Source organism: Pristis pectinata, chromosome 10 (genome assembly GCF_009764475.1).
Source record: "Pristis pectinata isolate sPriPec2 chromosome 10, sPriPec2.1.pri, whole genome shotgun sequence".
NCBI lineage: Eukaryota > Metazoa > Chordata > Chondrichthyes > Rhinopristiformes > Pristidae > Pristis > Pristis pectinata.
The window spans coordinates 55209084-55225661 of NC_067414.1; the positions used below are offsets into that span (position 1 = coordinate 55209084).

General features: G+C 39.3%; 1 protein-coding gene across 4 annotated transcripts in view; it reads left to right on the forward strand.

Moving 5' to 3' along the window:
• The window catches only part of LOC127575408 (low density lipoprotein receptor adapter protein 1-like), an 84785-nt gene that overhangs the window by 49090 nt on the left and 19117 nt on the right, over positions 1-16578 (forward strand). For all 4 annotated transcript variants that reach the window (XM_052025256.1, XM_052025258.1, XM_052025257.1 and 1 more), the window contains exons 4-5: positions 3183-3297; positions 8991-9063. In XM_052025256.1, coding sequence (XP_051881216.1) covers positions 3183-3297; positions 8991-9063 — 188 coding nt within the window. The remainder of the gene's footprint in view (positions 1-3182; positions 3298-8990; positions 9064-16578) is intronic.

The window sequence follows — 16578 nt, forward strand, 5'->3', positions numbered from 1 at the left end:
ATAGGTCTAATTTAGCCTAAAACCTTGCTGCAGTGGTTGCTGCATGAGGCACCATGGGCCATGAGTGGTAGCTAGGCCTCAGGTGGTGGATCCTCAGCCCTGCACTGAAGGTCTTTTCCCAGCTCACTGCTGATCAACGTGTTTGGACTGATTTTGGAAGTGTCCGATGATCACAATTAAAACCAGTTCAAACAGACTCTAAAAATAAAAATTATATTTTAAAAAAAATGTACTTGAAAACAGCTTTTAGTGCCAGAAATCAGTTAAAACCATTAAGTAAAATAAAGAAGAAAACAAAAACAAACCACTGACCCTGAAACTTAACTCTTCAATCAAGGTCAGTGACCCTGTAGTTGGGGCTCAGGATGGTTGTGCTCCAGCCTTGAACTCAGTGGTGAGCCTAGAAGCAGAGTGGGAATTCAGGTGCTGGCAACACCTGAACTCGAGTTCGTACCTGACTTCCGCAATGTGCAGGTAAGGAAGGAAGTCAGGAACTAGCAGACCTGCATGCTGCAACCGGCCAGCAGTTCTTCCTGGAGCTGTCGCCTGCAGGTAGGCTTAAAATTCAAAACCAGAGAAGGTGCCAGAAGGACCTGGGAGAAGCGAAGTAACCAACGCTCAGCCAGTACCAATGCTGAAAATGCAAATCATGAGCTGGGAGTATTTCCTCACAGAAAAATGTAGATTGTTTTGGCATGACTTGTAGAGCAATTTCAGCAGTTGACAGGAACTGGAAGCAAACACGAGACTTTCAAGACATACATGCTAATGAAGAATTTTGCATTTTTATAATGGCAGCCAGTGATAAGAGACTGTTACAGAATTAAGTGAGCTCCTCATAAATGAAAAATAACATGTTCAGCCCTGGCCTACTGATAGTGGATGTAAATTGCTGCATCAAGATTGTCAGAGATGGGATGTATCTTCTACAAAGTTTCAAATTGTGTCAAGATGAGAAATTCAATTTTACCAATTTAATCCTTCACATTCAAGCAGTCAGCAATGCTAAAATTAATAAATCAACAGTGAAGTTGTTAATTACAAGACGAAGTTTCAACCTGGTTATAAAGCAAAAGATAGGGACCCAGATATTTCCTCATCTTGGACAGTGTCTTTGTGTACAGTATGATGGTTTTCTTTCTAACACCTGACTGCTAAACACTGATAGGTACTTTGGACACACCTTGAAATGTGATCCTGGTCTTCCCTATGTATGATGTGTATGCACAGGGAGCACCAGCTATGCTGGGCAGTAGACTATCAGGTGTGCAGGGCAGGGGCTGTTAGTAGCAACCCCAAGCTCTCTGTAATTTTACATATATTAGAATTTCCAGTTCAGTTATTTTATTCAAAATGATGGATTGTCATGCAGTATATGCTCAACCAATTCAGAAATACCTTGTTCTTGTTGATGGATTTCTAATTTGTTTGCAGTTATTATTAGAGGATGATTTATAAAATTGAAAAGTTCCGCTCTTAGAATGCAAATGCTGCTTCTATATAAACAAAAAAACTTGTATAAGAAACCTAGTTAATGCCTAGTTGTTTTAAATTTGGGATGCCTTTTTATTTCCCATGTGTTCAGATGTTCTGTTCAGTAGCCAGGTTATCTTTCTTCTCATGGCAATTAACTCCTGTGGCCGTATACTACCAGATCACCTAAACGACAATGCAACAATTGCATCCTCTTATGATCTGGATCAGATGCTTGTGCCTTTCACACACGTTTTTCCTAAATCACTCTTGGATATTTCACATACTTTGCACATCTTATAAGTCTTAAAGTGGTCTCTTTAAAATGTAATGGTTGTGCCACAGCAGATTTGGGATAAACTGAGTATGCAGGCTCTTCCAAGGATACTGCCACTGATTACGTATCAAGGAATCTTTTTGAAATTAACCTAAACTAAGGAGTAATTTACACTGGCCAATTAACTTACTGGCACATCATAAGACTCTTCATAACCAGGAAAGAGAGTCAACAAGTTGGTCTGAAGTCATAGAAAGGGTGGGGAAGAGATGGACAAGACAAAAGGAATATCCCTGATGGGGTGATGGCAAGGTTGCCATGGCAAAAGGTCACTTGGTTGATAGGTTAATAAAGGAAATTAGAGGGAGAGAATACAAACAAAGGAAAATAAAGGTGGCAAATAGAAATATTCAGCAGGCCAGGCTATGCCATTGAAGAGGGAAAATTGAACCAATGTTTGTAATAGATGATCTACACGTAACTGGTCGGTTCTGATACAAATAGAGAAAGTGAGTTACCTGAAGTTGTAGAATTTATTATTGAGTCCAGAAGATTGTACTGTTCCGAGACACAATATGAGGTGCTGTTCCTCAGACTTGTATTGAGTCTTGTCATAACAGTGGAGGAGGCACAGACAAATGTCAGAGTGAGATGGAAAATCAAAGTGGATGGAGCTCAGGGTCTCCAATCTGGACTGAACACAGGTGCTTCACAAAGTACACATTCAGTCTGTGTTTGGTTTCTCCGATTTCCTCTGCATCTCTAAAATGAGCTCAGTTTTTCTCTCTCGATTTTCATGGCTTGACCTGCAGGGTACTTGCAGCTCTAGATTTCACAGCTTTTACATTCCTTTGTTTATGTTCTCTCTTTCTAATTTCCTTCACTTCATAACCTTTATGCCCCTTTGTTCATGTTCTTTCTCTCCAACTTCCCTCATTAACCAGTCAAGTGGATTGGATTTAGTATCATTATGGATACTGACTACGAGTCCAGATTTGTTGAATTATTTAGATTTTAAATCCCCAGCTACCATGATGAAATTTGAACTCGTATCAATAAATGAACTTGTATCAATAGTTCAGCTCTTGGGTTGTTGGTCCAGTAACTTAACCACTATTTTACCTGCATCCATTCAAGGTATATCGGTTAGCTGACGATATGTGACTCCAGTCTTTAGTTGTTATCACATATTTTCTGCCCAGTTTTATCTCAATAAATATCTTTGAAATGCTTATGACTGACCTAAACCGTGGAAATGAAAATAATATTGCATATTAGTGTCTTTTAAATTAGAATATGCTATGCTTTCATTTCTTAAAAAATCTCTTGCAGCTTTCATCACTACAGAAAGTTAAGTCTGCACAGTGTAATTAACCTTAATCAATACTTAAATCAATTTCAGTAATATATGTGCTTAATGTTCTTCCAACAGAATATCATACTGCACTGCAGACAAGACTCAGGACAAGGTATTTGCATATATTGCTCAGAGCCAGCTAAATGAGACATTGGAATGTCATGCATTTCTGTGTCCGAAGAAAAAAATTGTAAGTTTCAAAACCTTTTATTGACATGTTATTTAAGCATATCAGAAGCAGGCTTATTATTTCCTTCCTAGCAATTAATGGTTGATGTTTGAATTAAATCTTGCTTCATATTAATGAAGTGATTCTTTATCAAGTGAAGTGACATTTCGGTGACCAAATCAGCTGCAGTGTAAAGCTGTCATGTGCAGAGTAATTTGAGCAAGAAATTGAATGATACTGATTGGTTTCATTACATTAAATGGTCACTTGCAGCAAGATTTGTGCATAGTTCATAAATTAACATTTGATAAAAATCCTTCTTAAAATTGTGTTTAAACCTTTGTCCCTCCTTTTCCCATTGATAAATGTGTCCTCAGTTTAATGGATATTATAAATAGCACTGTGTGAGAGTTTGACAAACAGTGAAATGATAAAGGCCAATATACCACCAAACTTGGGAGGATAGGATTGAGGATGTGAGTGGAGAGAATGAATCAGAGGCAAATTCAGTTGCAGATTACTACTAGAAAGCTAGTTTGTTTTGGTTTGGAGTTTTAAAGTTTCTGCCAAAATAACACATGTTCTCCTACTGAAAAGGTATTATACAAGAATTCAAATAGCATGCGATCCAGTTGAGGAAACAGCAAAAAAGACATTCTTAACCGGTGTAACTCATGTTCTAATCTGGTTTCAAAAAACAGCCATGGCTTGTGAAAAGCACTCAATGAATAAGCTGCCTTTAGTCTTTCTCACTAACAGTTTGCAGGAGATGTGGCATAAGAATTTCAGATGTATTGGACAGAACTGAGCAAAAGCCAATGCCAAGAAATCTCACATGGAGTTAATGAATTTGTGTGGTAGTCAGTAGGCCATTAAATCATCAGAACTGGATTTTTGAGAAGAATGGGAGTAAATTTTCTCATGACTCTCATACACTGGAAGTAACTTTTATTGGCCAACATTGATGAATAAAGGAATATGCAATGAACAAATGCAAGCAAGGAGTAATAGCTCTTAATTTGCCTAAGGCCATGTTTATTAAGCTGATACATGGGAGTGAATTGAGCTCTCCCTTCTCAAGGCCGATGAGAGGGGCTGAACAAGTTGATTATTCCGTACCTGGAAGGCATCCAGCAAGGCAAAGCAAGGCCTCAGTGATCAGGCCTGGCCTGGTGTACTGCAGGAACCCTGCCCCTGAAGTACGCTGACAGCCTTTGATGAAAGGCAACACTGAGGGTAGAACCTCACCTTTGTCAAACCTGCTAAGGCTTCATAATAGTTTTAAATATTTCTGATAGTCAGGCCATTTAAAAACTATTAACATTACTTTAAATAATTAAAAATAAAATCATTAAAAATAAATGAACTTAATTCAAATAACATTAAATCACTTAGAAATGTCAAAAAATGTTAAAAGGAGTGTGAAAGAAGTGCTTACCTTTTCTTTCTGATGTCCAGATGAGAATCCCATTCACATGAACAGGGACTCTGCTGCTAAGCCTGGTTCATGTCCATGTAAATCCAGGAATTACTTTTTTGGGAGAGGTTGTAGGTGAGCAGTTCCCTTCATCTTGAATTGTCCCAAGATTTGCTCAAAGGAAACTGTGAACTGCTAATTAAGGTAAATATGCATTAACCAGTGGGAGACATTTAGGGAGGAGATGGTGAAGGTCAAACCAAACATGCTTCCATCAAGGGAAAAAGAGGGAGGTTTCACCTTCCTTAATGTTGAATAGGATACAGTAGGATAATGCAAGAAAAGATGGAGAAAGCCTAGAAGAATATAGAAATGATAGGAGTGAAATTAGAAAGGAAATTAGGAAGATAGAGGATCGATGGAAAAAATGCCAACTGCTAAATCAAGGAAAATCTCAAGAGATTTAATATTTGTGAAAAGGGAAAGAAGACTATAAAGCAAAGAGTAAAAGCTATTATAGACCTAATAGTAACCCGAGAGTGGAGACATAGTACTTGGGTGTGACTCTGCATGAATACTTTGCACCTTTTCAAAAGAGGGGAAATGATGGACATTGAAGAATGTCAGATGTTGATAGGATAGCCATAAGAAAGGGAATGACTAAAGAAACCAGCAACTTTTACCAGGGCTGGATAAATTGTATCCTGGACTCATTAAAGATGCAAGGGGGATATATCAGAGGCTCTGACCATCATTTTGCCATCCTCATTGGTTACAGGTCTCATGGCAGATGATTGGAAGATGACTTCATGTGGGATGCATGCTTAAAAAGAGGGAGATATCTGACAGTGCCACATGTCAGGCTGATTGGAAGAGTGAAATTCATGGGAGGCAAGGGAAAGTGATGGTTGGGATCCAAAATTGCCTCAGTCGCAGACAAGAAAAGGTGACGGTTGAAGGGAGTTCTAGTGCCTGGAACTGCATGCAGAGAGGTTCTGCAGAGTTCTGTGTCAAGAGCATTTTTTGTGGTAGAACTCAAAGAATTGAATGTAAACATAGGAGGCATGAATAAGATCATTGAAGATCGTATCAAAATTGCCAGTATAGTTGATAGCAAGGAAAACGTTGAAGGCTACAGGAAGACGTGATTAACTAGTTCGGGGGATAAAAACATGTCAAATGGAATTCAGTCTTGTGAAATGTGAGGTAGTGCTTTTGGGGAGGGCAAGCAAGACAAGGGATTAAATAATAGGATATAGAACAGTGTTGAGAACAGAGGGTCTTTGAATGCCTGTTTATAGAAACCCAAAGGTAGCAGATCAGGTAGATAGGTGGTAAAGAAGGAATATGGGGTACTTGCCTTTAATGACTGATGTGTAGAATATAATAGTAGGGAGGTTATGTTGGAAATCCATAAAACACTTGTTATGCCACAACTAGTGTACAGTGTATAATTCTAGTTATCAGACTATAGGATACATGGGATAGCAATATAGAGATGCAGAGGAAATATAGGGAGAATGTTATTAGAGTTGGAGAATTAGTTTTGAGGAGAGACTGATCAGGCTGAGGTTGTCTTTTTTCAGAACAAAGGCTGAGGTGAATTCGGTTGAGGCATTTAAATTATGATATACCTATTCAAATTTTTATACAGCAAATGAGGTGAGATACAATTAAGGTATATAAAATTATTATATACCTATTCAGTATTTTATACAGTAAATGGCTGGACTCTTAAAAGCATTGATGTACAGAGGATCTTGGGGTGTAAGTGCTTAGCTCCTTCAAAGTGGAAACACAGGTAGATAAGGGTGGTAAAGAAGGCTCAAGGCATGCTTGCCTTCGACTATAAAAGTTAGGAGGTTATATTGCAGCTGTATAAAACGTTAGACCACATTTGGAGTATTGTGTGCAGTTCTGGTCACCATACTACATGAAGGATGTGGAGGTTATGGAGAGGGTGCAGAAGAGGTTGACCAGGATATTCCCTTGATTGGAGAGAGTTAACTATAAGGAGAGATTGGATTGTTTTCTCTGGAGTATCTGAGGATGAGGGGCAACTCAATAAAAGTACATACTATTTTGCTAGGCGTGCATAGAGTGGATAGTCATAGTCTTTTTCCCAGCATGGAAATATTAAATACTAAAGGGTATAGGTTTAGGGTGAGAGGGGGAAAGTTTAAAGGAGATTTGTGAGGCAAGTTTTTGCACAGAGTGCTAGGTACCTAGAATGCACTAACAGGAGAGGTGGTGGAAACAGATATGATAGCAATATTTAACAGGTGTTTAGATAGGTACATGAACAGGCAGAAAATAGAGGGGTGCAGGCAAATGGAATGAGATAGATTGGCATCATGGTTGGCGCAGACATTGCAGGGCGAAGGGCCTGTTCCTGTGCTGTACTGTTCTACTTTCTGTGATGCATGGGCAGGACTGATTTCCCTTAACAGGGAGGGCAATAACCAGGGGACATTGTTTTAAGATAATTGGCAGAGGGGAGTTGAGGAAATTCTTTTCACCAAAAACAATGCTCTTGCTGCTGCAACCTACTGGAATTGGAATCTGAGAATAGGCAAAAGTTTTTTTTGCCTGGCGTGGATACAATAGGTAGAATGGCCTCTTTCCTCTCCACCACTGTAACTTCAGTTGAGTTTTACAAAAACACCATTTGAGGGCAGAAAGTAAAGAGATTTCTGAGAGAAAGAAACATAATCATATTAGAGTGGTATCTGGGTTCTAAGGTGTAAAGGGCCTTACAAGCTGATGATATTTTTGGAAAAAAATAGAAAAATAAAGAGCAGAAAGCATGATACATTTTAATAGATTGAATCTTTGTATGCAGATATTTAAGTGTTTGGGAATATTTCCATGTTCCATGATTCTGCCAATATTACGATGATATATCAGATAAAGCTTCAAGGAAGTTCATCCCCATTGTACTTTAGGAAAAAAAACCTCCGTCTTTACTTTCGCTCCATTGCATACTTTGGTGTGAGTGAGGGAAAGAGCAGGTGATTTGTGTGCTGTTGACAGAATTGGAAATCCGTTTTTCCTTCTCTTTGCTTCATTGATTCAGATAAATCTTATTCCCAGACATTAATGGCAAAATTCTAATCCATGAACTCCAGAAAGCAAGAGGAAGGCCAAGTTGTCAGAAATTCTAGTCAGGTTTGATTTCAACTTCTCGTATCTGGTTGCACAGCAGAATCACTGAAGAAAGGCAGGACTAAGCCAAAATCCCTGCTAGTTAATAAATAAAATATCAAGAACTTTCTAGTTGTAAGTGGTCTATTGAACCAACTAAATTAGATAAAAAAAAGTAAACACTCATTCAACATGATTAACCTCCAACCTCTTGCACTATTCCCATATTCCATGATCCCCAAACTTCAAACAAAAATTATCATTCCTGAATGTAATTACTGAAAACCCACAGCTCCCGAGGGTAGAGAATTCCAAACGTCCCAACTCATCTCAACTCAAGTTCAGTTCTAATCCTAAAACTAATTCCTAAAATAATGGACCTAAATGTTCTTAGGGTGGAGAGGAGGAAAGAAGCCCTAACTTAAGTGGGATTTTACAGAAGCACCATTTAAGCACCCTAAGGACATTGAAAGGAAAGATTTTGGAGAAAAGCAGGAAGGATCCTATTGGACTGGCGTCTAAGGCTTTATGGTGTGAAGGGCGATTGGCTTGATTCCTTAGAAAAATGGAAGATTTAAAGAGGAGTAAGCATAATCATTTTTCAATGGATTGAAAATGTAAGTAACCATTTTGTGAGCAGAAATTTAATTATTTGGGAACATTGAACCCTCATGTGAAGCTAGTACAATTAGAACAGAGCAGTGAATAGATGGAACAAATTTGTAGGACACATTCCTCTATTCATTGCTGCATCTTATTCATTGTCACCTGGACTGATGCAGGGTCTCGACCTGAAACATCGGCCATCCCTTTGCCTCCATAGAGGCTGCCTGACCCACCACGTCCCTCTAGCAAACATTTTTACGCTCCAGATCCCAGCATCTGCAGTCTTTCGTGCCTCCATTATATTCCATGGGCCTAATTTATAGCAGTCCTTCTGACATAAAAACACGTTGTGACACACTGTTCTCACTTTGGTCTATTTTTGTTCATTATTTTATAAGACTTATAAAAAGTGATTATAGAAAATTTGATCAGTTGGTCATGTAAGAATATTGGTGTTTTAAAATATAGTTATTAATACCCAAACTATGTTTGATCTGCTGAGGCACTGCATGGTTTCTTAATGATTGTTAGCTTTTCTCCACCACAGGCACAAGCTGTGACCTTAACGGTTGCTCAGGCCTTCAGAGTTGCGTTTGACCTTTGGGAAGTAGCACAAGAGGGTAAGCACAAAAATAATTAAACCGTATAATTAAAGACACTGCATTATTTCTTACTGTTTCGATTAGAAGCATTTTATAAAATTGCTATCCACATGTTCAAGGAGATAGACAACATAATTTAGTGGAATATCTAATATTCATTAACACTGAGCAGTAGTGTTTTCGAATGAGGTTGAAGGTTGATTAACTATTTTTTGTAAGTACACAAAATGAAGAACATGTACAAGAATTTTTGTTGAAAAATGGGTAAATGCAATTGTACTAATATTGGCAAGTGATGAACAAAACCCCAGAAACAATCTCCAAATTTTGCAGAGTTCACTTTTAGATTGGTCAAGTTGTTGGCATACTGGATTAATTAGTGCTTGAGCATATTATATTGTGCTTGCTGCTGTGAGAGAATCATTCAGCACCCTCTCACTGTGGACAAGTTTCCATAAACATGGTAGTTCACTTTAATTCAAATTTCCCCTATGTCAAACTAATAGGAAACAGGTAGGGTGCCTATTTTGCACTGGATTTTATCTCGCTAGTTAGGGGGTCTCTAATTTCACCTGTCACGTTGCCACTTGCCTTTTAGGTAGGTTAGGTCAGGGTTGGAGAGGAACAATAGAGACAGTGAAGGGAAGAAATTGAGTGAGAGGAGAGCTACCATGATCTGCTGTGGCCTTCAGAAGTGGGAGATTAGAATTCAGACCTGCATCAGCCCTTTTGTTGCAACTGCCAATTCTTCTGTGAGAATTAGATAATTACTTGAATAAACTGGAGAATAAGAGGTTTTTGCGGAATTTAGTATAAAATTGGACAAGATTTTGAAGGTTTATGTTTGTAAAAATACTGATGGAAACCTAACAAACCCATGGGCTTCTTTCTGTACCGTAATGTTACATGATTCTGAAAAAGATTTGACAAGAAGTGAACATTATCACTGGCCACCAAGACTCAGCAACCCTGAGACTGACACCAAAATGCTGAGATGTTCTTCAACTACAATGGAACTGAGAATCGACTTAACATATTCAATGGCTCATCTTCTTCATAGGTGGTCCCTCAGGGTGGAAAAGGACTTGTTTTCATTCCAATTGTATGTTTCTGAGATGGCTTATGAGGCCAACGTGAGACCTGCAGATTTTGTCACGGGTGGGACAGGAGTTCCTGTGGCCAAGCAGGTGGACAGTTTGGGAGGTAATACACTTCCACTATTGATGCCAGGCTTCTGTGTGCTCCCAATGCATGGACTCATGGTTCTCAGTGCCAAGCTGAATGCTGCTTCATCACTTTGAGTAGTCAAGGGCCAGATTTTCCGAGAAGTCAGCAGAGATGTCGCATTTTCTTTTCAAGAAGACCTTGAGAACTTCATTGAATTTTTTTATTGGTTCACTTGGTAATCATGACAGAGCTTGAAATGGAGAATCTGTTTAGGCAGTCTAGTGTCAGGCATACAAATGACATGGCCAGCCCATCTGAGTTAACTTGAAAGTAAATAGGACCTCAGTGCTGGAGTGTTGGCCTGGGAGAGAATACTGATGTTGATTTGTATATCCTGTGCATTTGGAGGATAAGGCGGCCAACATCATTGGTTATATCTGACCAGTACCTTGAAGTACCTGGTGTAGGTAGACTATTATCAGGAGTACACAGAAGGGCAGAAATCACTGCTGCCCAGTGGGCCCTGAGCTTTGTGTCAGGTTTGAGGTCTTGATCTCCAAACATCCTTTTCCTCAAACAACCAAAGGCTGCCTGATCATTAAAAGCAATGACAAATTTTGTCATTGATCTCTGCTTCCTTGGGAGGTGCCTTCCAAGATACAGGAAGTGGTGCACATTTTCTGTAATCTCAACATGGACCTTTATTGTCATGTGGAAATATTACACAGTTGGGGGCAGTTTGCTGGAGGACCATTGTTTTATTGACTGTTATCATCTAATATGCTCTGATGAATGAATCAACTATCTTCTCTGTGCTGTCAAATGGAGTTGAAAGTGAAAAGCTACATATTTTCCCAGGAAAGGTAAATTAGAAGGTGAGCCATGCACATTATTTTTGTCTGTCTTGATGAGGCTGATATTGCAGCTGGATTAGTAAAGACCTGAGAGAGGTATTTGTTTTTGAGTAGGGGTATGAGAGTGGTCGAGCAGGTATATTTGAAGGAGAATTAAATCATTGAATATAGAGCTAATCAATTAATGGAACTACTTTCTGGCAGGAGATACCAAGCATCACCACCTGAGCTGCTGCTCATTTGCATGATTTGCCATCACTGGCTCCAATTTATCGGAAATTATATGCTGAAGTCTTCCACTTCTGAGCACACAATTTCAGCTAATGCTGAAAATAAATTACATGCTAGAAAGCTCACTAGCAACGTTTGAATGGTTTCTTTATGTAGATCAGCTTCTGCTGTTTTAGATAGAATATGTTTTAGACATCTGTGGTCAAATAATGGGTGAAGTTGTGGATACTTAATATTATTCAATCACAGTGTAATGTCACATGTCAGATTTCATGGGTTTGAAACATTATATTACATTTCAAAAACATTTAATTGTCAGTAAAGAATCCAAGCCTTTCTTTCCTACTGTTATTTTCTTTCCCCTTTTTTTCTTCCTTCTCTTTCTTTCCCCTAATTTGTTCATATTTTGAATTATTTTCCACACTGCTTAATATTAGTAAAATACTGATTCTATTTCCAAGTTCAAGTACAAAGCTTTAAAATTCTGCTACATTTAATGGAATGATTTTGAAAAGAAACATCAGACAAATGCCAAGAAATTGTATTTCATCTGCATTTGATGTGGTAAATGGGGATATGCAAAAATAAAATCACTACATAATTAAATTTTAACATTAAAAATTATCAGCCTGTTTCTTCCCCTAACTGGAACATTAAAACACAATTGATATGATTTTGATAGCAGCTGTCTACAGAAAGTTGAGCATCCACACCATTGCTGCTAGGAATCTTGGGAGGTAGGTCAGAGCCTTATAGAAGTGTCTCCACAGTAACCAGAGCAGTTGTAAAACAAAAGCTATCATAGGCATGAGGGAAAACGTGGGAGCAGAGGGCAACCCATTTCCATGGCCAGACTCCCTCTCCTACACTCCAAACTGTAAGATCTATTAATGAAGTTTGCAAATACAGAGTGGTATAAATCCAGTCTGGCACATACAGAGAGTTCTTTGAAGAAATAAGGTAGACTGTGAATAAAGGGTGACCAGTGGTTGCACTATATTCAGATTTCCAGAAGGCATTTGATAAGGTGCCACATCAAAGGTTATTGCAGAAAATAAAAGCTTATAATGTAGGAGGTAACATTTGGCACAAATAGGAGATTGAAACAGTGACTCAACGTGTATGTTTTTGTTTTGGGGGGAATGTAATGAATATGCTACAGGGATCAGGGCTGGAGTCCCACCTTAGTAAAGTTTATATAAATGACTTTGACAAAGGCATCAAATATTTGGTTGCTGAAATTGCTGACACAAAGATGGGAAAGTCGTGAAGAAGACAGGTGGTTATTGAATATGTAAGTAAGTAAATCATACTTCGGTTATACAGAGAATTAGTGAGGCCATATCTGGAATACTGTATAGAGTATTTGTCTACCTTTTTTAAGGATAGATTGTTAGAACAATGCAAGAGGGCCAGAACTTGATTTTTGTACTAGTTCAGATCTTCTGCCTAAAAGCTAGCAATTCTGGTTGGAACTGGCAGGTTTTACCAAAATAATTGAATGGCGATTCGGTGACAGCTGTTAAATCAGTGTCAGTGAGCTGACAGCTGTCCCCAACTGATCAGAGTTTCAGGGTAACTACCTTCCACCATGGTGGATGAGTGTAAACTTCTGCACATTTCCTGGAATTTGGGCTGCAAAATATGCCCGTTGAACTTGCAACTGGTTAATCTGGCATATCCTGTAGGTTGATTGACTTCAATGGAGAAAGTGAGCTGGAGAGAGAAAGGTAATAAAAATTGATTTCCTTTTATTTTGATTCAATTCCATTAAACTGTTTTTAATTGTATATTTTTAATAATGCTCATTAATGCCTTCCTTACCTTGATTCCCTGGAGTCAATGAGAACGTTGCATTTTTTTTAAGGAGACTTTGAGCACATCCTCAAATCTTTGGATTCAATACCTCATTGTTCCTTTTTTTCTTGCACTATTTATTTATTTTGTAATTTATAGGTTTTTTTTGTCTTTGTATTTGTACTGCTGCCGCAAAACAACAAATTTCATGTCATACAAGACAGTGATTATAAACCTGATTCTGATTCCTCTGTCTGCCTGCTAATTCTTCTGGGCAGACCTGGGCTACCCAACAGGGCTGACAGAAGGTAATTAGGACCTTAGTGTTGGATGTCATTTGGAGACCTGCTCCAAGGAAGGGCAAATTTTGAGAACAGGTGACCAGTGTGCTTGGGTGGCTTGCAAGTCAATGGAAGATGAGGACCATCTTTTGACTGAACATGTGTGGTTGCTGGCAGGTATTGATCAAGTTACAGTTTAATAATGCTGCAAAATCAGACCTACACTGATTTAACATAACGAGGAGCTGATCGCTGGTGAACTTTCTAGCTTGTGATTTATTTTCAGCAGGAATTGTGCCCATTGCTCATCTGACTATGGTCTTGAAATAATATCTCATGGCCTTCACGAGACTAACAATGCTATACAGTGTAAATGGAAGTTGCTTCCATTACGTGAAAGAACCTTTTGTATTTTTCATGGGATATATGTGTCAGATTGAATCAGTCACTCCTGTATAAAGTGCTAGCATAACTAATAGTAATGTCTGATAGTATTTTTACACAAGTGCTAAGCTTTTTAATAATGCATATAAATTACGTACACATTCTGGATAATTAAGTTAGGCAGTTCATCCTCAGGTAACATATACAGTAGTACTATGTAACTTATAGTTCAAATGTCAAATGGTTTAATCGAATAATCAATGTACTTAAAGTTTTCTAATTGCAAACTACGTTAATTGCCAAGCAACATTCCAAATTAAAACTCAGAAGGAAAATGATACATGAATGCAGTATCTGCCAATTCCTGATCTCAGTTCCATGCTTATCATTAGATCGTGTATATTCTTAAGTGTAGAGTAACATCGCTGAGATCAATCAGTAAAAAAAAAAGCAGCGAGTATTTACTGATGAAGACAGGCTCGCTCCTCTCTAGTCCTGACCATCAACCTAATTGTATTTGGCTCAGTAATGTAGAAGATTGGGGGAAAAAAAAGCAGCATCTGAAATTTGAATCCTTGAATGAGAAATTAATTTCCGTCTAGAATTACAACCACAATTTCTGGCTAATTGATTTTTATATAGCGAGAACTGTGGCGTTGAATACTTAAAACTCTGAAAGAGAGATGCACAGCAAAACATCATCATCAGACAGGATTTTTGAACAGACCTGAACAGCTGCCTGTGCAAAATTAAGCCTTTTCAATTTATAAAGGTATTTTTTTGTGGTGGAGAGAATGGATCTGGTTATAAAATCTAATTAGTGAATGGAATTATGGTTTTAGAAAAAGAGTAATGTTTATAGTAGAAGATAATAATAATTGGAGAGCATAGTGGTGTAGCAAGTAGAGCTGCTGCCTCACAGCTCCAGTGACCCAGGTTCATGGACTGAAGTGTGTTTACTTAAATGCAAGAAGTGTCAGGAATAGGGGGGATGAACTGAGGGCTTGGATAAGTATGGGGGACTATGATATCGTGGCTATTACTGAGACGTGGCTGATGTCAGGAGAGGAGTGGATATTGAATATTCCTGGTTTTCGGTGTTTTAAGAGGGATAGGGAAGGGGGGAGAAGAGGTGGAGGGGTGGCGATACTGGTCAAGGACACTGTTACGGCTGTGGAAAAGATGGATGTTGTAGAAGGATCATCTCTAGAGTCCGTATGGGTGGAGTTAAGGAACAAGAAAGGAGCAGTTACTCTACCATGAGTATTCTATAGGCCCCCCGGTAGCAGTAGAGATATAGAGGAGCAGATTGGCAGGCAGTGTTTGGAGAGAAGCAGAAATAACAGGGTCGTTATAATGGGAGACTTCAACTTCCCAAATATAGACTGGAACCTGCTTAGTGCCAAAGGTTTAGATGGGACAGAATTTGTTAAATGTGTCCAGGAGGGATTCCTGACGCAGTATGTTGACGGGCCGACTAGAGGGAATGCCATGTTAGATCTAGTTTTAGGAAATGAACCGGGACAGGTGAAGGATCTATTGGTGGGTGAGCATTTGGGGGACAGTGACCATTGCTCCATAACCTTTAAAATTGTCATGGACAGGGACAAGTGCAGAGAGGACAAGAGGTTTTTCAATTGGGGAAGGGCTAACTACGAGGCTATAAGGAGAGAACTTGGGAGTGTAAATTGGGATGTCCTTTTTGAAGGAAAATGTACCATGGGGATGTGGTCGATATTCAGGGATCTTATGCAGGATGTTAGGGATAAATATGTCCCGGTGAGGCAGAGAAGGAATGGCAGGGTGAAGGAACCGTGGGTGACGAGAGAGGTGGAATGACTTGTTAGGGAGAAGAAGGTAGCATACATAAGGTATGAGCAGCAAGGTTCAGACAGGGCCCGTGAGGAATATAGGATAGTGAGGAAGGAACTTAAGAAAGGGCTGAGGAGAGCTAGAAGGGGACATGAAAAGGCTTTGGCTAGTAGGGTTAAGGAAAATCCCAAGGCCTTTTTCAAGTACTTGAAGGGTAGGAGGATGGCTAGGGTGAAGGTAGGTCTGATTAAGGACAAAGGTGGGAGAATTTGCCTTGAGGCGGCGGAAGTGGGAGAAGTTCTGAATGAGTACTTCTCTTCGGTATTCACCAGGGAGAGGGGTCTTGATGATGCGGAAGGGAGTGCTGGTAGGGGTAATGTTCTCGAGGTTGTTGATATCAAGAGAGAGGATGTGTTGAAGTTGTTAAATAATATTAAGACAGATAAATCTCCGGGGCCTGATGGGATTTTCCCCAGGCTGCTTCGAGAGGCTAGGGAGGAGATTGCTGAACCGCTGGTAAGGATCTTTGAGTCCTCGTTGTCTATGGGGGTGGTGCCGGAGGATTGGAGGATTGCGAATGTGGTCCTCTTGTTCAAAAAAGGTAATAGGGATAGGCCAGGGAATTATAGACCGGTGAGTCTCACGTCTGTGGTGGGTAAGCTGTTAGAAAGGATTCTAAGGGATAGGATTTATGAACATCTAGAGAATCATGGACTGATTAGGGACAGCCAGCATAGCTTTGTGAAGGGAAGATCTTGCCTCACAAGCCTGATAGAGTTCTTTGAGGAGGTGACCAGGAAGATTGATGAGGGCAGTGTGGTGGATGTGGTTTACATGGATTTTAGTAAGGCATTTGATAAGGTTCCTCATGGTAGGCTTCTTCAGAAGGTCAGAGGCCAAGGGATCCAAGGAAGCTTGGCTGTGTGGATTAGGAATTGGCTTGCACGTAGAAAGCAGAGGGTTGTGGTGGAAGGAGTGCCCTCGGATTGGAAGGCAGTGACTAGTGG